Source organism: Saimiri boliviensis, chromosome X (genome assembly GCF_048565385.1).
Source record: "Saimiri boliviensis isolate mSaiBol1 chromosome X, mSaiBol1.pri, whole genome shotgun sequence".
NCBI lineage: Eukaryota > Metazoa > Chordata > Mammalia > Primates > Cebidae > Saimiri > Saimiri boliviensis.
This window is the reverse complement of record NC_133470.1, coordinates 127,154,196-127,177,100: the sequence shown is the minus strand read 5'-3', so window position 1 is coordinate 127,177,100 and position 22,905 is coordinate 127,154,196. Positions and strand designations below refer to the sequence as shown.

At 35.8% G+C, this 22,905-nt stretch overlaps 1 protein-coding gene across 1 annotated transcript in view; it reads right to left on the bottom strand.

Moving 5' to 3' along the window:
- RBM41 (RNA binding motif protein 41) overlaps positions 1-22,905 on the bottom strand; it is a 54,442-nt gene that overhangs the window by 7,084 nt on the left and 24,453 nt on the right. The window contains exons 6-7 of the mRNA XM_010346380.3: positions 16,482-16,885; positions 37-184 (exon numbers count right to left, since the gene is read on the bottom strand). Coding sequence (XP_010344682.1) covers positions 37-184; positions 16,482-16,885 — 552 coding nt within the window. The remainder of the gene's footprint in view (positions 1-36; positions 185-16,481; positions 16,886-22,905) is intronic.

Sequence of the window (22,905 nt, the reverse complement as noted above, 5' to 3'; positions counted from 1 at the left end):
GGGCAACTGAGTAATCATCTGGATGAAATTACTTACTGGGAAAGGTGATGAAAGCCTGGCCCCTCATTCGTCCAGTCATCATTCGGAATTGAATTGGAGGCCCTTTTTTCTCCTGGAACCGAGCGAACAATGACACAAGATCTCTTTCAGTCACCCGAGGGCTAAGGTTCTTCAGGTATAACACCTAAAATAAATTGAGGATCAACCAAAATATCATATAAAGGAGGTAAAGCAACTCTTTTTTTTTTTTTTTTTTTTTTTTTTTTTTAAGACAGAGTTTCACTCTGTCACCTAGGCTGGGGTGCAGCAGTGTAATCTTGGCTCATTGCAACCTCCACCTCCCGGGTTCAAGTGATTCTCATGCCTCAGCCTCCCAAGTAGCTGGGATTATAGTCCTGCACCACTACACCTGGCTAATTTTTGTATTTTTAGTAGAGATGGGGTTTTACCATGTTGGCCAGGCTGGTCTCGAACTCCCAACCCCAGGTGATACAACCGCTTTGGCCACCCAAAGTGCTGGGATTATAGGCGTGGGCCACCGCTCTCAGCCATAAGGCAAGTCTTTCATTATGATTAGAATTTGTTTCACATAAAAATGGTGGATTGAACACATTCATTTAATTTTATTCCATCCAGAAAATTCTCTAAAACTATGGGAACCTTTTTTTTGTTCTTTGTTTTTTCAGAAACAGTCTCACTCTGCCAGCCAGGCTGGAGTGCAGTGACATGATCTCGGCTCACTGTAACCTCTGCCTCCCAGTTTCAAGCAATTCTCTGTCTCAGCCTCCCGAGTAGCTGGGATTTTACGCGCCCACCACTATGCCCAGCTAATTTTTGTATTTTTATTAGAGACGGGGTTTCACCATCTTGGCCAGGCTGGTCTTGAGCTCCTGACCTTGTGATCCACCCACCTTAGCCTCCCAAAATGCTGGGATTACAGGCGTGAGCCACCCCGCCTGGCTACTATGGGAACTTAAAAGAACAAAAAACAAAAACAAACAAGGTCAGGAGGAACAAGAAAGGAGATAACAGCAATAATAATCTGGAAGATGAAAAACTGGATGAGCAGGACCCGAAGACAGACAAGAACCCACCTGTCACCACTTAAGAATCCTGAAATAGTTTCCGAACTGACTATCTCACTTACCTTCAGAAAGAAATGTCAAAGGATGGGGTTAATATAAGGCAGCTGGGTTGAAGGCTGTCTAAAAGCCAATTTGATCTTTAAATACCCTCCCTCACAATATACTATGGGGTAAAAGAAAACTTGCCAATCCTGATAGAATACCTGACGCTTTTCATCAGAAGACAAGGAATGTCATACATAGTTGAAGATCTGAATACTGTTTCCGAAAACAAGGAGACTAAGAGAAAGAATGCACACTAAATGTTGAGGTCCTCCCAGACCCTGCCATTTGGCTCCTAGAATGCTGGTAGTACCCTCCTAACAAAGAGTTTGGAACAGTCTTCTCTGGGAAACTGGTAAGTCCTAGGAGGAAAGATATAAAAATACTGACTTGGGATGAGGAATTTCTCCAACAAATGGCCCAGCCAGACCACTTTAAAGTGACGCTCAAAGTTAACAAGTGCCACTTGTGTGCTTAGAGATTCCAATCTGCTTTTTGGTCCCTAACTATAAAGTTGGGCATGGATTATCAGGGAACTTAGGAAATCCTCTAATGTGAAAGAGAGAACACAACAAACATACAGAAAAGAAAAGAAATAGGAGGAAAAAACTTCAACAAACCATAACTAATATCCCCAGAAAAATAAGATAAATTATTCTACCTATTAGGCATGGGAGGGTAGATGCAGTGGCTCACCCCTGTAATCCCAGTGCTTTGGGAGGCTGAGGTGGAAGGATCACTTGAGTCCAGGAGTTTGAGATCAGTTTGGGCAACACAGTGAGACCTTGTCTCTACAAAAGAGACAGGGTGGCACGTGCTACTTGTAAGCAAGTAGCACGTGCCACAACTGGCCAACTGTACAAGTCTCAGCTATTTGGGAGGCTGAGGCAGGAGGATTACTGGAGTTCAGGAGTTTGAGGCTATAGTGAATTACGACCACACCACACCACACCACCACACTTAAGCCTGGGCAACAGAGTGAGACCCTTTCTCAAAACAAACAAACAAACAAAAAAAACAAAAACAAACAAACAAACAAAAAAAAAAACAAACAAAAAAACAAATCAAGAGAAGTAAAACGAGTTCTTTTTTTTTTTGAGACTGAGTTTCGCTCTTGTTACCCAGGCTGGAGTGCAATGGCGCAATCTTGGCTCAACGCAACCTCCACCTCCTGGGTTCAGGCAATTTTCCTGCCTCAGCCTCCTGAGTAGCTGGGATTACAGGCACACACCACCATGCCCAGCTAATTTTTTGTATTTTTAGTAGAGACGGGGTTTCACCATGTTGACCAGGATGGTCTCGATCTCTTGACCTCGTGATCCACCCGCCTCGGCCTCCCAAAGTGCTGGGATTACAGGCGTGAGCCACCGCGCCCGGCCCGTAAAATGAGTTCTTATATGTGACTGAACTTAAGATGTTATCAGCTTCAAACAGATTGCTTTACCATGCCCTATAACAGATTGCTTTATCATGCCCTATACCTATAGGAGATATACAGAGGAAAATGAGAAATATATGAAAGCATGTCACTACCAAAAAACCCAATGAACCTTAAAGGAAGACAGCTGACAGAGAGACAAAAAAGCTACAAGAGAGACAGAAAACAATGAACAAATGGTAATAGTAAGTCCTTTGCTAGCAATAGTTACATTAAATATTAATAAACTCCCCAAAAGACAGAGTACCTGAATGGATAAACAAGATCCAACTACATGCTAGCTATTCTATGAGGCCAGGATTACCCTGAAACCAACCCAGACAAAAACATTATAAGAAAAATACAGACCAATATCCTTAATAAACAGATGTAAAAATCCTCAACAGAATATTACCAAACCAAATTCAATAGCACATTAAGAAGATTATACACCATGACCAAGGGGGATTTATCCCTGGGATGCAAGAATGAATCAATATACAAAAATTGATCAATATCACATATTAATAGAAAAAAGATAAAAATTATATGATCATCTCAATAGATGCAGACAAAGTATTTGATAAAATTCAACACTGTTTCATGATGAAGACACTCAACTACTAATAAAATGAAATTACCTCAACATAATAAAGGCCATATATGTAAAGTCTAGAGCTAACACAATATTCAGTATTAAAAAACTGAAAGCTTTTCCTCCAAGATCAGGAACAAGGCCTGGATGCCTACTCTCACCACTTCTATTCAGCATAGTACTAGAAGTTCTCACCAGAGCAAATAGACAAGAAACAGAAGTAAAACGTATCCAAATCAGAAAGAAAGAAGTAAAATTCTCTCTGTTCACAGTTGAAATGATCATGCATGTAGAAAACACTAAAGACTCAACAATGACAAAAAATTAGACATCATACTAAACAGAGAAAAGCTGAAAGCTTTTCCTTTAAGAACTGGCAAAAGACAACAATGCTCACTCTCACTACTCTTATTCAACACAGTAGTGGAAGTCCTAGCCAGAACAATTAGATAAAGGAAAGACATAAAAGGCATCCAAAGCACAAAGGAGGAAGTCAAATTATCCCTTTTTGTAGACAACATGATCTTATATACAGAAAAACAAAACAAAACAAAACAAACCTAAGAGACTCTACCAAAAAGCTCTTAGAACAGATACACAAATTCCATAGAGTTGCAGAATACAAAATCAACATACAAACATCAGTAGCATTTCTATACATGAACTGCGAACTAGCTGAAAAAGATATCAAGAAGGCAATATTTATAATAGCTATACAAAGCAAAATAAAATACCTAGAAATAAATTCAATCAAGGAGGTGAAAGGCCTCTACAAAAAAAAAACTACAAAACATTGGTGAAAGAAAGTGAAGAGGATACAAACAGAAAAATCAGTCGTGGTTTCTATACACTACTAATAAACAATATGAAGAGAAAATTAAGAAAGTTATCCCATTTACAACAGTATTGAAAAGAATAAAATACTGAACAGAGGACTTAACCAAGGAGGTGAGAGACTTGTACTCTGAAAACTGTTACAAATGTTGCTGAAAGAAATTTAAAAAGACACAAATAAATGGAAATATATCCTGTGTTCATGGATTAGAAGACTTAGTATTAATATATCCATACTATCCAAAGCAGTCTACAGATTCAATGAAATCTCTATCAAAGTCCCAATGGCAATTTTTACACAAATAGAAAAAAATCCCCAAATTCATATAGAACCACAGATGATACCAAATAACCACAACAATCTTGGGAAAGAACAAAGCTAGGGGCCACACAGTTCCTTATTTCACAATGTATTACAAAGCTACAGTAATCAAAACAGTATGGTACTGGCATAAAAACTGGACAAATAGGTCAATGGAACCAATTTGAGAGCCTAGAAATAAACCCATGAAGCTACAGTCAACTGATCTTCCACAAGTGTGCCAAGAATACAACATGAGAAAAAGATAGTCTCTCTTTAATAAAATGTTGAGAAGACAAGACAGCCATATGCTAAATAATGAAACTGGCCCCTTATCTTATGCCATACACAAAAATCAATTCAAAATGGACTAAAGGTTTAAATATAAGACCTAAGACTGTAAAACTCCTAGAAGAAAACATGGAGGAAAAGCTTCTTCACATTAGTCTTGGCAGTGATTTCTTTGCTATGACACCAAAAACACACACAACAAAAACAGAAATAGATAAGTGGGACTACATTAAACTAAAAAGCCCTGCACAGGAAAGGAAACAATAAATAGAGTGAAAAGGCAACCTCTGGAGTAACAGAAAATATTTGCAAGTCATATTTAATATCTAAAATATCTAAGGAACTCTACGACTTGATGGCAAGGAAACAACGTGGTTAAAATATGGCAAAAGACTTAAATAGACATTTCTCCAAAGAAGAAATACAAATAGCCAACAAATACCTGAAAAGATGTTCAATATTACTAATCAACAGAGAAATGCCAGTGAAAAACACAATGAGATACCACATACCTGTTAGGATAACCATTTTCAAAAAACCAGAAAATTACAAATGTTGGCAAGGATATGAAGAAGTTGGAACCCTTGTGCACTGTTGGTGGGAATGTAAAGTGGTAGTGGTACAGCTGCTATGAAGAACAGTATGGAAGTTCCTTTAGAAATAAAAATTAGAACTACCATACAATCCAAAAATCTCATTTCTAGGTATTAAGAGCTAAAAGTAGCATCTCAAAGAGATATATGCACTCCTATGTTCATCCCAGCATTATTCACAATAGCCAACAGATAGAAAACCCTAAACGTCCATTGACTGATGAATAAAGAAAATGTGGCACATAAATACAATGGAATATTATGCAGTCTTAAAAAAGTAGGAAATCCTATATGTCATTATGCTATAACATGAATGAAAATTGAAGACTATAGGCTAAGTGAAATAAGCCAGTCACAGGACAAATATCATATGATTCCACTTACTGAAGTATCTAAAGTAGTAAAACAGAAAGCAGAATGGTAGTCACCAGGACTGGGGGAAGGAGGAAATGGGGAGCTGCTATTCAATAGGTATAAAGTTTTAGTCATGCAAGATGAAAAAGTTCTATAGCTTTGCTGTACAACATTGGGCTTATTGCTGACAACATTGTATTGTACAATTGAATTCAGACAGGAGCAGCAACAGTAAAGAACAAGAAAATATAACCCACTTAAATGACTTAAGTGCTGAAAGTTATAAATAAATGTATTAAATATTGGGTTAACAAGTAGTAGAATCTTTATGTCCCAAAATCTTTAAAACCTGGATATTAACATATTTAGCATTTTTGTATTCTTTAAAGACAAGGGCATAGAATAACTGACTCGCCTATGCTATCAAATACTAATCATGAAAACACCAAATTAAATAACCACAGAAAGGGGTATATGAAAACAAACTCAAGTTTCTCATCAATTAGGAAAGACTCATACGAAGACTTTTCCCTTTTGTATGAATATTTTTAAAAAATAAAGAGGACTTCTGGTTGAGGTGGCTCTCTCAGTTCTTGCTAGGATACATTCCCTCTGCATACATACATACCTAAGTGCAGACTTGTATATATGTAAGAATGTATCCACAACATACATCACACACACACACACACACACACACACACACACACACACACACACACACAGAGCTAGTTTCAAAAACAAGACAAACATATCTGTGAAACAGAAAAACAGAGCCTCCATGTTATAATAGAGCATAAAGCTCTTCCTGGTATCCCTATGCAGTATACAGCATTATTTTACATGTTTTCAACTTTACAAAATATAGTCCTTTATATAAACCATATGCATTCTTCTATATAGAGCTACATTCTTAAAAACTCTTTTAAAATGGACTTTAATTTTAGACCAGTTTTGGATTTATAGAAAAATTGAGAATACAGAGAACTCCCATCTACCTCACAGTTTTCCCTGTTATTAATATCTTACATTAATATATTTGTTACAATTAATGAACCAGTATTGATACATAATTATTAACTAAAGTCCATAGTTTAGATTTCCTTAGCTTTTACCTAATGTCCTTTTACTGTTCCAGGATCTAGGTTACATTACATTTAGACTGGGGTTACAGATTATTGAGAGGAAAACTACACAGGAGAAGTAGTTTTGATTATGCAATATTAAGCATACATACAATCAATATGATTAATCAATATGATTAACAACTGTTGATGTTGGCCTTAATCACTTGGCTTAGGTAGTGTTTGTCAGGTTTCTTCTTGCAAAGTTACTTTTTTCTTGCTTTCCCATCCTATACTCTTTTGGAAAGAAGTCATTAGGAGCAGCTCAAAACTAAGGAATGGGGAGTTATGCTCGCCCTCCTTGAGGTAGAGTATCTACATAAATTGTATGAAATTTTTTTTCATGGGAGGTGTATATTTATTTTCCTCTATATATTTGTTTACTCAGTCACTTATTTATATCATCTGGACTCATGGATGTTTATTCTATTCATTGGATTATCCAACATTATTTTAGTTTGTTGCACAAATTCTTCCAGCTTTAGTCATTGGAAGCTCTTTCATTAGCACTTCCTTACTTTCTGGCACTACAAGATGTGCAAGGCTTATCTTGTATATTTCCTGCCCCAGTATTAGAAGCAGCCATTTCTCTAAGGAGCCCTGGTTCATTTTATTAGAGAATCGTATTAGAAACCAAGATATGGATACTGAGCAAGCTCACTGCTACTGGGGTGTCCTTTCATTTGGGTCCTTTCAGCTCACAGAACAAAAAAATACGTGTTTATACTAATCCATGTATATAAAAATACATATAAATATTTTTACATGTAACCACTTGTATCTATATTAAGTTAAACATGAGTTCATCCTGATGTCTCCAACTGTAAACCATTGTCACATGGATCATTCCAGCTTCCTCCCTTTACTTATCTGTGATTCCAATAGTGAGAAACCTGGCTCCCACCATCTGCCATCCATTTACTTAATTGTTCCATTCCATTATGCATGTATAACAGCATCAGAATTGTTACTCCCCAAGGAACCAGTACCCACCATGGGACATAACCTTATCAACAAGGCTACAGTGCTTATGTGAAGTTCCATTTGCTTTTTAGTCTTTCAGACTCCACATATTTCCAAAGAGGCTTAGTTCAGCATCTTTTCCCCAGTCCTTTCAATGAGGTTGCTTTATATATTTGTAATACAGTTAGACTCTCTTCTCACTGTCTGCATTCTTTCCTAGGGTCCCTCAACCTCCTAAATGAGTTTTTAACATTTGTATACATTAAGTGTCATTCTTTGTGCTATGTAGTTTAACGGGTTTTGACAAATGGATGTCTTGCCTTTACAATTACATTATTCTACAGAATAATCTGACTGCCCTAAAAATTCCCTGTTTTCATCTACTCCTCCCTTCTCCATTCCCCTCAAACCCTTGGCAGGCATTTATCATCTTACTGTCTACAGTTTTCCCTCTTCCAGAATGTCATATAATGAAATCATACAATATGTAGTCTTTCCATACTAGCTTCTTTCAGCTATTAATAGGTATCTAAAGTTCCTCTATGTCTTTTTGTGGCTTGACAGTGCATTTCTTTTTATTGCTGAATGATACTCCATTGTATAGATCTGCCACAGGTGAATGTATCCATTAACTTATTGGAAGACATCTTGACTGCTTCCAGTTTTTGGCAGTACGAATAAAGTTACTACGAACATTCACATGACAGTTGTTGTTGAACACAGGCTTTTCAAATCAGTAAGTAGGAGTGTAGTAGTTGGACTGTTGGTAAAACAATGTTCAGCTTTGTAAGAGGTGGCCAACCTGTCTTCCAAAAAGGTTGTAGTCCCACTAGCAATGAATAAGAGTCCCAGCCTTCATTACTATGAAATATATCCATATAAAAAAAAAAAAAAAACTGCAGCCAGGCACGGTACTCATGCCTGTAATCCCAGCACTTTGGGAGGCCAAGGCGGGCAAATCACTTGAGGTCAGGAGTTCAAGACCAGCCTGGCCAACATGGCGAAACTCCATCTCTACTAAAAGTACAGAATTAGCCGGGCATGGTGGCTTGCACCTGTAGTCCCAGCTACTTGCGAAGCTGAGGCAGAATTGCTTAAACCCAGGAGGTGGAGGTTGCAGTGAGCTGAGATCACACCACTGCACTCCAGCATGGGTGACAGAGAGCAAGACTCCATCCCTAAAAAACTAAACAAAACAAAACTGCACGTGTTATCTTCTGCATCTATAATTTCTTTAAAAGTTCCTGTTGATCTGCATCCTGAACAGGATTTGGTATTGTCAGTTTTATGGTGGACTTTAGCCATTTCTAGTAGGTGTGTAGTGGCATTTCACCTTTTTCAACTCTGATGACAAAGATGAGCTTCTTTTTGCATGCTTACTTGCCATGTATATATGTTCTTTGGTGAGGTGTCTGTTCTTAGTTTTTACCCATTTTTAAATTGAGTTGTATTAATAGTTGAGTTTTGGTAATTCTTTGTGTACTTTGAATGCAAGTCTTTTATTAGATATGCATTTTGCAAATATTTTTCTAGTCTGTGGCTTCTCTTTTGATTCTCTTAAAAGTGCCTTTCATATAGCAGAAGTTTAAAATTTTAATAAAATCTGGCTTATCAACTGTTCCTTACATAAATTGTACTTTTGGTGATATATCTGATAAATACATCATCAAAGAGATTAATCTTTTTTCTTCTAGAAGTTTTATAGTATTGTGTTTTATATTTAGGTTTATGATCCATTTTGAGTTAATTTTTATGAAGGATGTAAGGTGTATATCTAGATTCATTTTTTTTTTTTTACATGAGGATATTCAGTTGTTCTAGCACCATTTGTTGAAGAGTATTCTTTCTCCACTGAACTGTCTTCGATCCCTCGTCATTATCAATTTACTATATTTATGTGGGTCTAGTCCTTGGGTCTCTATTCTGCTCCATTGATCCATGTGTTTTTTTCCCCCATCAACACCATGCCATGCTACTTGATTATAGGAACTCCTGAAGTTGGGTAGTGCCAGTCCTCCAAATTTGTTCTTCTTCAGGAAGTGTGTTACATGTTCTGGGTCTTTTATCTTTTCATATAAACTTAGAATCAGTTCCTAAATATCTACAAAATAGTGTACTGGGATTTTATTGGGATTGTGTGGAATCTACAAATCAATTTGAGAAGACTGATATCTTAATGTAAATCTTTCAATCCAAGAACACAAAATGTCTGTTTATTTAGATCTTCCTTATTTTTTCATCAGTTTTACACTTTTGTGTATATAGAACTTGTACATACTTCATTAAATTTATACCTAAGTATTTCATTCCTTTTTGGTGCTATTGTAAACAGTGCTGTTTTTAATTTCAAATTCCAATTGTTCACTTCTGGTATAGAGGAAAGCAACTGACTTTTGTGAATTAACCTTGTATCCTCCAAGCTATACTAATCTAGTTCCAAGAGTTGTTTGTTAGCTTGTTTTTTGGCCAATTCTTTGGGATCCTCTACACAGACATACATGTTACTTGTGAACAAAGAAAGCTGTATTTTTTTTCCTTCCCAATCTGTATACTTTTAATTTCCTTTACTTGTTTTACTGCTGTAGCTAGTACTTCTTCTAGTACAGTGTTGAAAAGCAGTGGGGAAAGGGGACATTTTTGCCTTATTTTTGATCAAAGCAGAAAGCATCTAGTTTCTATCAAGTATGATGTTAGCTGTGGGGTGTTATAGACATTCTTATCTTTTTTTTTTTTTTTTTTTCCATTGCACTGTCTTTATCTGGTTTTCGTACTAAGCTAAGGCTGGTCTCATAACATGAGTTAAGAAGTGCTCCCTTTGCTTTTTTTTTCCTGAAAATGAGTATTATTTTATATGCTTCAATTTTCACCCTTCTCTAAGCCATATCAATTGTACTTCTTAGAGTTTGCAATATACATTTACAACTGATCTAAATCTACTCTCAAATAAAACTATACTACTTCCTCGATAGTGCAAATACCTTATAACAGAGACAGGTTTGTATATATATACTAATTCCTGCAACCAATCTGTTACTCATATATACTAATTCCTGCAACCAATGCTGTTACTCATTTCACTTATCCATCTGCTATAATTATCTAACACATTCCTATTATTACTTTAAAAAGTTGTATTTTAGATTGTTTTTAAATGAGAAAATAAAAGATTTTATTTTACCTTAATGCATTCTCCTATGCTCTTCCTCTCTTTATGTAGATCTGAGTTTCTGACCTATATAATTTTGCTTATCTCTGGAGAACTTTTTTCAAAAGCATTTTCTTCCTACAAGGTGGGGTTTACTGGTGAAAAATTCCCTCAGTTTTGTTCATCTGAGAAAGTCTTCATTATTTTTCCTTCACTTTTGAAGGATCATTTTTTTCTTCCTGGATAAATAATTTTAGGTAGGTTTTTTCTTCTTTTTTTTAATTGTACTTTAGGTTCTGGGGTACGTGTGCAGATCATGCAGGATTGTTGCACAGGTACACACATGGCAACGTGGTTTGCTGCCTCCATCCCCCCGTCACCTACATCTGGCATTTCTCCCCAGGTTATCCCTCCCCGACCTCCCCACCTTTCCACTGTCCCTACCTTGGTGCCCCCCAACAAACAGTGTGTGATGCTCCCCTCCCTGTGTCCATGTGTTCTCACTGTTCGACACCCACCTATGAGTGAGAACATGCGGTGTTTGATTCTGTTCTTGTGTCAGTTTGCTGAGAATGATGGTTTTTGACACAAATATTTCACTCTACTCTCTTGCTTGCACAGTTCTGATGAGAACTTCTGATGTAATTCTTTGTTTCTATATAGGTATAGTGTTTCTTTTCTCTAGCTATTTTTAAAGTCTTTTCTTTGTTTTTCGGTAGTTTGAACATGATATGCTTAGGTGTAGTTTTGGTATTTATGAGTATTTGGTATTCATCCTGCTTGGTGTTCTTGGAGCTTCCCAGATTTGTGGTTTGTTATTTGCTATTAATTTTGAAAAATTCTCAGCCATTATTACTTCAAATATTTCTTCTCCTTCTTTTTCTCCTTTTGGTATTCCAATAATATGTATGTTATACTCTGAAATTGTCCCATAGTTCTTGGATATTCTGTTCCTTTTTTTTTTCAGTCTTTACTGATTCCTTCCTTGGCTGTTTCCAACTTACTGATGAGCCTGTCAAAGGCATTCTTTGCTTGTTACGGTGTTGTTGATTTCTCACAACTCCTTTTGAGTCTTTCTTAGAGTTTCTCTCTGTTTACATTAGCCATCCAGTCTTGCATGTTATCTACTTTCATTCACAGCCTACTTAGTATATTAATTGTGGTTATTTTAAATTCCACATCTGATAATTCCAAAACCTGTGTCATATCTGAATTTTGTTCTCATGCTTGTTTTGTCTCCTCAGACTTTGTTTTTGTTGAGCATACATTATAATTTTTTTTTGTTTTAAACTGGACATGATCTGTCAAGTAATAGGAACTGAGCCAAAGAGGCTGTTAGCATGAGGTTTTATGTTAATCTGACCAGGAGTTGGGCTGTGCTTAACGTTTGCTGTCGCTGTAGGTATCAGAAGTCTTCATTTCTTGTAGTGTCTTTTTGTCTCCCTTGTTTCCTTTGGGCTTACAAAAAACAAACAAATCTCCTTAAATAGAGTCTGACCCTTGCAGGTCTTTCAGCTATAATCCATGGTTATTATACTGAAGCCCTGTTGATGTGGTAGCAAGGTGTGAAAAGTGAAGCATTTTCCACTCCTATGATGAAGTCTCAACCTTTTAGTGTGCCTGTGTCTCCAGCCTGCAACCTTCACAAGCATTTCACAGCTTTTTTTTCTCTCTCTCTTAGATGAGACAGGAAAGCCAGAAGAGCCTGGAGTTGGATAAGGCTTTGGTAAAGTTTTCCTTGTGGGGTGGCCCTTTGCTAGGTAGAAAGTTCTGGATACATTTTAAAATGATTGTGTTTTCTCTCTTCATGCCAGAAACAAGAGATTTTTTTTTTCTCTTAGCTCTTTACCTTGAACCTTGTGGGGTTCCTGGAAGTAAAAAAATCCTCTAAGATTGTGGCCCCTCAGGAGTTTTGTCATTCCCACACTAGTCTACACTCTACCTCCAGCAATTTGTCAAAGTTACCACCTAAGTGTTTCTACCAGTTTACGGCTCCAGTGCCTTTTGCTCCTGATAAGCAAATCTAGGATGTGATTTTGTGTAACTGTTTCTCCAGATTTCAGGGTTGCAGTTTGCCCTGTGACTTCAATTTTCTGCTGGGTCTAAGAAAAGTCATTGATTTTTAGTTTGTTCAGCTGTTTTTCTTATTGTAAGACAGGAGTGGTGACTTCTAAGGACTTCACATGTTGAAGCTGAAACTAGAAATCTGCAACTAATTATTTGTATTCAAAATTATCTTTGTGAGTTTCATCCACATTGATACCTATAATTCTATTTTATTCATTTTCTCTACTGTGTAGTATTCTAGTTTATAAACATACCACGTTTTATCAATACTCCTAATGAACATGAATGTTTCCCACAAACAATATTACAATAAGCAGAAGTGGCTGTATTCATTTATATTCCCCCAGAAGTAAATAAGCAGAAGTGGCTGTGTTCATTTATATTCCCCTAGAGGTATATTAGAGTTCTTACTGTTTCTTTCTTTCTTTCTCTTTTTTTTTTTGAGACAGAGTCTCACTCTGTTACCCAGGCTGGAGTGCAGTGGTGTGATCAGCTCACTGCAACCTCTGCCTCCTGGGTTCAAGAGATTCTAAAGCCTCAGCATCCTGAGTAGCTGAGATTACAAGTGTGTGCCATCACACACAGCTATTTTTTAGTATTCTTAGTACAGATGGGGTTTTGCCACCATGGCCAGGCGGATCTCAAACACCTGACCTCAGGTGATCCACCAGCCTTGGCCTCCCAAAGTGCTGGGTTTACATGGAGTTCTTATTGTTTCATATGTTCACCAATACTTGGCATTGTCAGGCCTTTAAATATATGCCAGCATTCTAAGTACTAAATGTATATATCATAGTATAGATTTATTTTGCACTTTCTTGATTACTAATGAGATTTCTTAAGTTTATTGGCCATTGGTGTTTTTGCCTCTGTGAATTGCCTGTTATATCTCTTTTTATAAACATTTTTATTGTGCTTTTTGTATTTTTCTTATTGATTTGTAGGGAAGGATTTCCTTAAAATGACTCAAAAAGCACAAACCACTGAACAAAATACTGATAATCTGATAACATTAAAATGAAAGTCTTCTGCTCAACAGAAGACATCAGGAACAATGTTAAAAGGTATATCATCCACTGGGAGAAGATACTTGCTAAATAAACAACAGAAAGGACTTGTATGCAGAATTTTAGAATAATCCTTATAAATAAATATGAAAAAACAAATATTCGGCAAAGGAATATAACAGGTAACTCACAGAAAGTTGCTGAAAGGTTAATAAATGTTAAGAATACATACAGAACCTCACTGGAAATCAGAAACATGCAAATTAACATGAGATATCTTTTCAAACTGATTAGGTTGGGAAAATAAAGAGTCTACTACTCCAAAGTTTTGGCAAGAATGGGAAGACATCTCTGAAACCCTGTTCATTAGAAGTTGAGATATACATACCCTATATATCACAGTAATTCTACTCCCAGGTATATAACCTAGAACAATGACTTTTAAATTGTCACTCTCAGACCAGCAGCATCTGAATCTCTTGGGAACTTGGTGGAAATGCAAATTCTCAGGCCCCACTCCAGATCTACTGAGTCAAAAATTCTGGGGGTGGAGACTAACAATCTGTGCTTTAATAAGCCCTCCAGGCAATTATGATGCACACCAACATTTGAGAACCACTGTAACACAGTGACACCTTCCCAACACTTTTGTTGAGATCTACAGGAAAAACTGCATTATTCATTGTGGTCCCACATACACATTTCACATATACACAAACACATAAAATATAAAAGCTTTAAGAAACAGTAATTACCCTAACATACTGGTAAGGAATACTTTTTGATATGTTCTATTCTATTCCATTTCATTTAAAAAAATCCCATTGGTTGTGACCTGCTATTTGTAACCTAAGTTTGAAAAATACTGTCCTATAAAAAGTCTGGCATATGTGCAACAAGAGATATGTATAATAATATTTGTTGCAGAATTATCTGTAATGGCAAAATAACAGAAAGAACAAATCTTCAGGGAAACTGATAAATAAAATAAATTATGGTCTATTTCTACAATGGAATACTATATACTTCCTTGTATCTTTGGAAATAAATTTCAAGAACATTATATATATTGAGTCAAAAAAGTTGTAGAATGATAGAATATGTCATCTATATAGTATTAGAACATATAAAACTATATGTTATTTGTGAATATACAGCTATGTAGTAAAAATACAAAAACATGCATAGGAATTATAAATAGCAAATTCACGATAGTCGTTATATATCTGGAAAGGTTACATATATAAAATTTGCTGTTTATATATTATTTATAAAATTATAAATAGAAAATTATAGATATTCCTGAAGACTTCCACATATCCCTCACCAATGTAAAAGATATGTGGAAGTCTTCAGGAATATCTATAATGCTTTATTTTTTTAATTAAGCAAATATGGAAAATATTAGGAACTGATAATGATTAATAAAGGTTGGTTGGGTACATAGATATTTGTTACACTATTCAATATAACTTTTGGTATATTAATATTTCATAACAAAAAGTAAAGCTATCCTTGAACTAATAGCATAAATACACCTGAACTATTAGAAATTCAATCAGTCAAAGAAACTGTTTTAATATCCCTAATCTAGAATGGTTTTTTTTAAATTCAGAGACAGTCAAAAACATTATATTTTTGGTTTTGTTTTTTAGACACAACAAAGTATATGCTACAAAGGCTTGTGTTGTCTCTTTGGGTAACATAGTAATGAAGAGTTTTCCAATTCAGATGTAATATATAACATGAATGTGAAATAATGATTTGATCAAAATAAGAAATATTTACGTTATTTAGTTACATGTTGGACAATTTCTTTTTTGTTTTTTTGGTTTTTTTTTTTTTTTTTTTGAGACAGAGTCTTACTCTGTAGCCAGGCTGGAGTGCAGTGGCATGATCTCAGTGCACAGCAACCTCTGTCTCCCGGGTTCAATGATTCTCTTGCCTCAGCCTCCTGTGTAGCTGGGATTACAGGCGTGCACTACCACGCCTAGCTAATTTTTGCATTTTTAGTAGAGAGGGGGTTTCACCATGTTGGTCAGGTTGGTCTTGAACTCCTGACCTCATGATCCGCCCACCTCAGCCTCCCAAAGTGCTGGGATTACAGGTGTGAGCCACTGTGCCTGGCCTTGTTGGATAATTTCTTAAAGCTTATAGGACTTTTTCACTTTGCTGCTTTGCCAATGGCAACTTAAGTCATATGTCATATGAAAGCGAGGTAAAGCATTCTGAAGAGAAGACTCATGTGGTAGTATATACCCTACTCACAACCAGGCAGTCAATTACTGACTAATTCCAGAGGTACCATGGCTCCCAGCTATGGTGGTCCTATGAACACAATTTGATTATTATACCGTAGGAAATTGGAGGTTACTTTTCCTTCAATTCGGGGCTTCTAATGGGTATGGACTAGAGTCTTATCAAGATTTCTTTAAAACTCTAAGGGTAGTTCAGGACCTTAGCAAAGTACCAAGAACATTATAGGAAATATGTTACTTACATAGTATGCAAAGAATAAATAGTCAAGATCAAGGACAAACACAATCACTGTGCCTGTATCATGATTCTTTGGTATCATCAAAGCTAATTTAAAAGGATTACTTTAGGTAGAGGTAAATAAAAGTGAAATCAACCCAGGTTGTTTTACTTGGTTTGGCCTATACCTTGTTTGGTTCCCCTGGATTATATGAAGAAAACATAGGAATTTTTCGGATCTCTTCCTCTGACAAACGATTTCTCTGGATTTCATCTTCTGGGACAAATTCTATTGGCTGCGTCAGCTTCTTAGGCCCAGTCCAACACTGCTCAGGTGAAAAATCAATAACTTTTGCCACATGGAGACTGGGACCTTTACCCTGTGCTGCCTGTTTTCCCTTGTCCTCGAGTAATGATGGGTTCTCAGCTGTGCCACTATCACCCACTGATGGAGCTGAGACCAGTGAGTGGGAAGCAAAGGGTTCACCTCTCATAAGTTGGAACTCTTCAAGACGTTTTTTCATTATCATCTCTTGGTAAAAACTTTCCAGATTGTTCATGGGATCACCTTTGTTCTTCTTTTGGGGTTCATCTGGATCAAGACAAAGAGATAGGGAAGTTCCACAAAGCCTACCAATACAACCTTTGACAAATTAATAAAAAATAAATCCTGTACCTCAGATAAAGAAACACTGCTGGGGCAGGTCTTTACGAGCTGTGAAAAATGACAATGGTATATAGATATCTTATGATGGTTTATTTCAAGCAGAACTATAGGCCAGAACTACAGTGAGGCAAGTGAGGCACCTAGGGTCATGCAAATATATGTACCTTTAACTGATAAGGACATTTAAAATATATAAACCATATAGCATTATGCTTCACAAAATTAATAATTCCTTAGTATCATCTAATACCAATGTCATGTTCAAATTGTCCTGATTATGTCAAAGTTTTTTTTTTTTTTTTTTAATACTTGGTTATTCAATTCAGAATCTAAACCTGCCTCTGGCTGTTATATCTCTTAAGATTGCTTTATTCTAAAACAGTGCCTCTTCTCTCCCACCCCTCTATTTCGTTTTCTCCCTCCTCCATTGATTAAATAAACTACATTTGTTCTATGAACAAATTAATTTGATTAATCAGTTTCTGATGGTGTTGTTTAACTTGTTCCTTGATCCATTCTATTTCTTGGCAGTTAATCTATAACTATGCTACCTAATATAGTAGCCACTGGTCACATGTGTCTATTTAAATTAATTTTTAAATATCAGTTCCTTAGTTGAACTTAACAAATGTAAAGTGCTCAATAGTAACGTGTGGCTAGTGGATACTGTATTGGACAAAACAGATAAAAACTATTACATCATTTCAGAAAGTTATATTGGGCAATGCTGATCTACAGGTTAGATTCCTTATAGATAGATATGTACTTCCTATTGTATCATATCATAAGGCACATAATGTTTGGTGGTCCCATTTTTAGTAATGCTGAAATTCATCAGTGGATTGAGGTGCTAGGTGCTATTAGTCTTATGCCCCCATTATTAAATTTTCCCATTCACCTTCCACCTAATGGGTTTTTTACATCCATTGATGACCATTACCTATATTAATTTATTAAGAGTTGCAAATTGTGGCTTTCCTAATTCTATTATTTCTTTTGCACTTATTATCTGGAATTATGGTGAACTTACCGTCATCAACTATGTGGTTTCCCTAAATGTAGATCATATGGGAAAGGCAGGATAAATGCTTAATTCTTTGCCATTATTTATCAGTTATGAGAGTAAAAGTTGACACCTTAGAAATGTCCACTGGTGGCTGGGCATGGTGGCTCATGCCTGTAATCCCAGCACTTTGAGAGGTTGAGAAGGGCAGATCACAAGGTCAGGAGTTCAAGACCAGCCTGGTCAAATGGTGAAACCCCGTCTCTACTAAAAATATAAAAATTAGCCAGGTGTGGTGGCGGGTGCCTGTAGTCCCAGCTATGCAGGAGGCAGAGGCAGAAGAATCGCTTGAACTCAGGAGACAGAGGTTGCAGTGCGCCATTGTACTCCAGCCTAGGCAACAGAGCGAGAGTCTGTCTCAAAAGAAAGAAAGAAAGAAAAAGAAAGAGAGAAAGGAAGGAAGGAAGGAAGGACGGAAGGAAGGAAGGAAGGGAAAGAAAAGAAAATAAAAGAAAAAAGAAAAGAAAAGAAAAGAAAGAAAGAAAGAAAAGAAAGGAAGAAAGGTCCAATGGTGACCAATGGTTATTTTTAGTATAGTAATAAAAGAATGTATTTCCATATATTTTATCTGTGTTAATAAAATGTATTATTATCCCACTTAGGACCATTGGGAAACCCTTCAAATTGGCTCCTGTATTGCTTCCTGGCTTTCTGGCATAGCCAAATATCCTAAGCTCATCTTGCACACTTCCTAACTCAAACCTGGAATATTTTTGTGAGGACCCTTGGTTCCTTTTAGTAGGAAGTAATATTTAGAAACCACACTGTGTTGCTGGTGTGTGCAGAAGCAACTTCTGAGTTATTGTTTCCAGGCCTTTTCAGTGGACAAAAGCTAGGACTTTTTTTTTTTTTTTTAATGATACACTGGAATGGTTTTATTTTATTTTTTAATTTCAAAAAATTTTACTTTAAGTTCTGGGATACATGTGCTGAACATGCAGGTTTGTTACATACGTATACATGTGGGATGGTGGTTTGCTGCACCTATCAACCCATCACCTAGGTTTTAAGCCGCACATGCATTAGGTATTTGTCCTAATGCTCTCCCTTCCCTTTCCCTCCATAGGCCCCAGTGTGTGATGTTCCCCTCCCTGTGTCCATGTGTTCTCACTGTTCACCTCCCATTTATGAGTGAGAACATGCAGCGTTTGATTTTCTGTTCCTGTGTTAGTTTGCTGAGCAAGAGGGACATTTTGAAAGGGAAAAGCAAATCATGGGTTTATATTGGTATTTCCAACTCAAATTTGAGATAACAAGGTTTTTACTTAAACTCCTTCATTTTAGAGTTGTATTTCCTCTCACATGCTTAAAATAATGTTAGCAAAATGATTTATTAGCTTCTTCCTACAATATACTTACAGAATTTTAAAATGTCAGTAACAATACTATCACCAATAAAACTGCTGAATATAGTTTTATATTTCTTTGCAGTTACTTCTGCCCTTAGAATATGGACCCCACTGGAAATACACAAATGTTGTTTTAAAGTCAGTATAAGTAATTGTTTTCTTTTGTTTTCCAATTGTGTGGGTTATGTTACTAACTTTATCATTAGGCTAATTTGCTTCAGGTTGTTTTCGAATTTTAGGGATTGATTTTTACCTTTTTGACTAAACTTTTAAATGATGCAAAATATTTACATGGATCTAAAGTAAAACTGTTATACAATACCTTCACAGAAGTCTCACTTCCATTTCTGTCCTCTTTATCCCATTCCTTTCACTCCCCATAAAGAATCATTTTTATTAGGTTTTGGCTTATAGTTTCATTGTTTCTTTTTTGAAAATATAAGCAAATAGGTATATACATACATACACATAATTCATTAGTTATACCTCTCTCCTACATAAAAAGTAACTTACTATAAGTACTGTTCTACAATTTACTTTTTGCAATTAACAATATATCCTGGAGATAGTTCCATATTAATGTGTAGAGCTCTTCTCATTCCTTCTTATAGCTGCACAGTACTCCATGTGTGGATGTACCATAGTTTATTCAACTATTCCCCACACACTGGTCTTGTATCCAGTCTCAGACGGTTACAAATAATGTCCTGATAAATAGATTTGTGCAAACAGGATTTGGTATTTTTCCAGTATATGTTTGAAATAGATTCTAAGAAGTAGAATTGCTGAGACAAAGGGTAAATGTGTATGTAATTTTTCTATGTACTGTTAAATTTCACTCTATAGAAGTTATACTATTCTGTATTTCCACCAGCAAGGCATGAGAATAGTTATATGAGTATTTCCTAAGATACAAAAAGCAATAACCATTAAGGAAAAGATTGACAAATCAAACTACATTAAAATTAAGAACTTCTGTTCATCAAAATGTCATAAAGAGATGGACATACACACAAAAAGCCACAGATTAGGAAGGTATTTGCTACGCAAAGAATTATCAGGGAACTTAAATCTAAAATACATGAATAACTCCTACAAATGAATAAGAAAAAGATGAAAAACCATTAGGAAAATGGGCAAAATACTGAATAGATGTCTCACAAAAGAGGAAATATACATATACGCGGGCCGGGCGTGATGGCTCATACCTGTAATCCCAGCACTTGGGAGGCCGAAGCAGGAGTATCACTTGAGCCCAGGAGCTCGAGACCAACCTGGGCAACATGGTGATACCCTGTCTCTAACTTGAAAAAAATAAAATAAAATAATTATATACAAGTGTGCTAAACCACATTAGAATTCAGGGAAACGCAAATTAGGAAGAGAATAAGATACTAATCGAAAACCAACATATTGGCAAAAATTAAAAAGAATGCCAACACTACATGTCAGTGAAGTTGTAGAGCAACTGGCACCCTCACATATTGCTGGTGGTAACGTGTACACACAGTGCAAATAAACATGACATCATCTACTAATGTTGAAGATATGCTCAACATACAACACATCAATTCCACTCCCACATATATAGAAAAATGTAGGCATATATGTACTAGGACACAATAATAAGAATTTTCAGATCATTGCCATTTATAATTGCCCACAATTAGCAAAAATACAAATGTTCATCCAAGAAGACTTAATTATAAAATTCTGGTACATTTCTGATGAAATACTATTATCCAAAGAAAGTGAACAAATTTGAGCTACATATGTCCAAGTGGATGAATAGATTAGTAAACACATTCAAAAATACTTAGGAACGCATCAATAAATAAAGATTCCTCCCTTTATAGAGCTAAGTGTATTACACGGTATATTAGAAGGTATGAGTGCTATAAAAAAGCAAAAAATACAAGATAAGATTAGAAGAGCTACAGGGTTGTCATTATTTTTGATTTTGTTCTGGATAGGTCTCACGAAAAGGTGCTATTTGACTGAAGACCTAAAGAAGGCAAGGGCGTCTATCATGCTGATATTAGAGTAAGGTCTCAAGGTAGGAGTATGTCTCAAAAAACTAAAAAAAAAGACTGAAATCATATAAAGTATGTTCTATAACCACAACATACATTAGTGATCCACTATTGTAAGAAACAGGAAAACACAAATATCTAGAAATTGAACAACAAACTTCTAAATAATCCATGGATCAAAGAACTCATAAAGGAAACTTTAAAATATTTTGATCTGAATAAAAATGAAAACACAACATATCAAATTTTATGGATACAGCTAAAACAATGCTGCATTCCATATGACAGGCATTTTCAGCTTTAAATGCCTGTATCAGAAAAGAATGGTTTCAAATTTAAAACCTGAGCTTCTAAGTTAGGAAACCAGAAAAAGAGTAAACTAAACACAAAGCAAGCAGAAGGAAGAAAATAATGAAGATTAAGAAATAAGTCAATGCAATAGAAAATGGAAAAGTAGAGAAAAATCAACAAAACGAAAAGCTGGTTTTTTGAAAAGTTTAACAAATAACAAATGCTTTACCTACCCTGAACAACAAAGTAAGAGAGAAGAGAAAAATGACTAAAATCAAGAATTAAAGAGGAAGCATCACTACTAACTTTAAGGGAATGAAAATGATTATTCAGGAATATCATAAATAACTTTAGGCCAACAAATTAGGAAACCTAGATAAATTGACAAATTCACAGAAAGAAAGAAATTACAAAAGCAGTCTCAAAGAATAAATGAATAACAAGAGGATGAATTAGTACTCAACAAACAACCCACAAAGAAAAACCCAGGTCCAAATGGCTTCAATGGTAAATTCTCTCAAATACTTAAAGAAATAATACCAATCCTGCAGAAACACTTCAGAAAAGGGAAGAGGAGGAAATACTTTCCAATTTATTCTATGATGTCAATATTACAATGATAACAAAACTAGACAAAGATATTACAAGAAAACCACAGACCAGTATTCCTTATAAATATAGAGGCAAAAATACCTAACAAAATATTAGCAAGCCTCATGAAGCAACATACAAAAGGATCACACACATATAATTGGGATTTATCCCAGAAATGAAAGATTGGTATAACATCTAAAAATCAAAGGATTAAATCTTAAACCACATGATCATCACAGTAGGTGCAGAAAAAGCATTAAACAAAATCCAATACCCATTTATAATTTTTAAAAGCTCAATTAACTGACACTAGAAGGAAGCATCTTCAACCTGCTTGTGGTAGGTGGAATAATGGCCCCCTCAAAGATGTCCACATCCTAATCCCTGGAATCTGGGAAAATGTTAAATTACACTGCAGAGGGGAATCTGCAGATGTGATCATATTAAGAATGAGATAAAAAGATTATTCTGGATTATGCAGGTCAGGCCAATGTAATCATAAGGGTCCTTATCAGAAGGAACCAAGATGGTCAGAGACAGAATGGGAGATGTGATGATGGATGTAGAGGGTAATGTGAGGAAGGGGTCAAGAGCCAAGTAATGCAGGTGACCTCT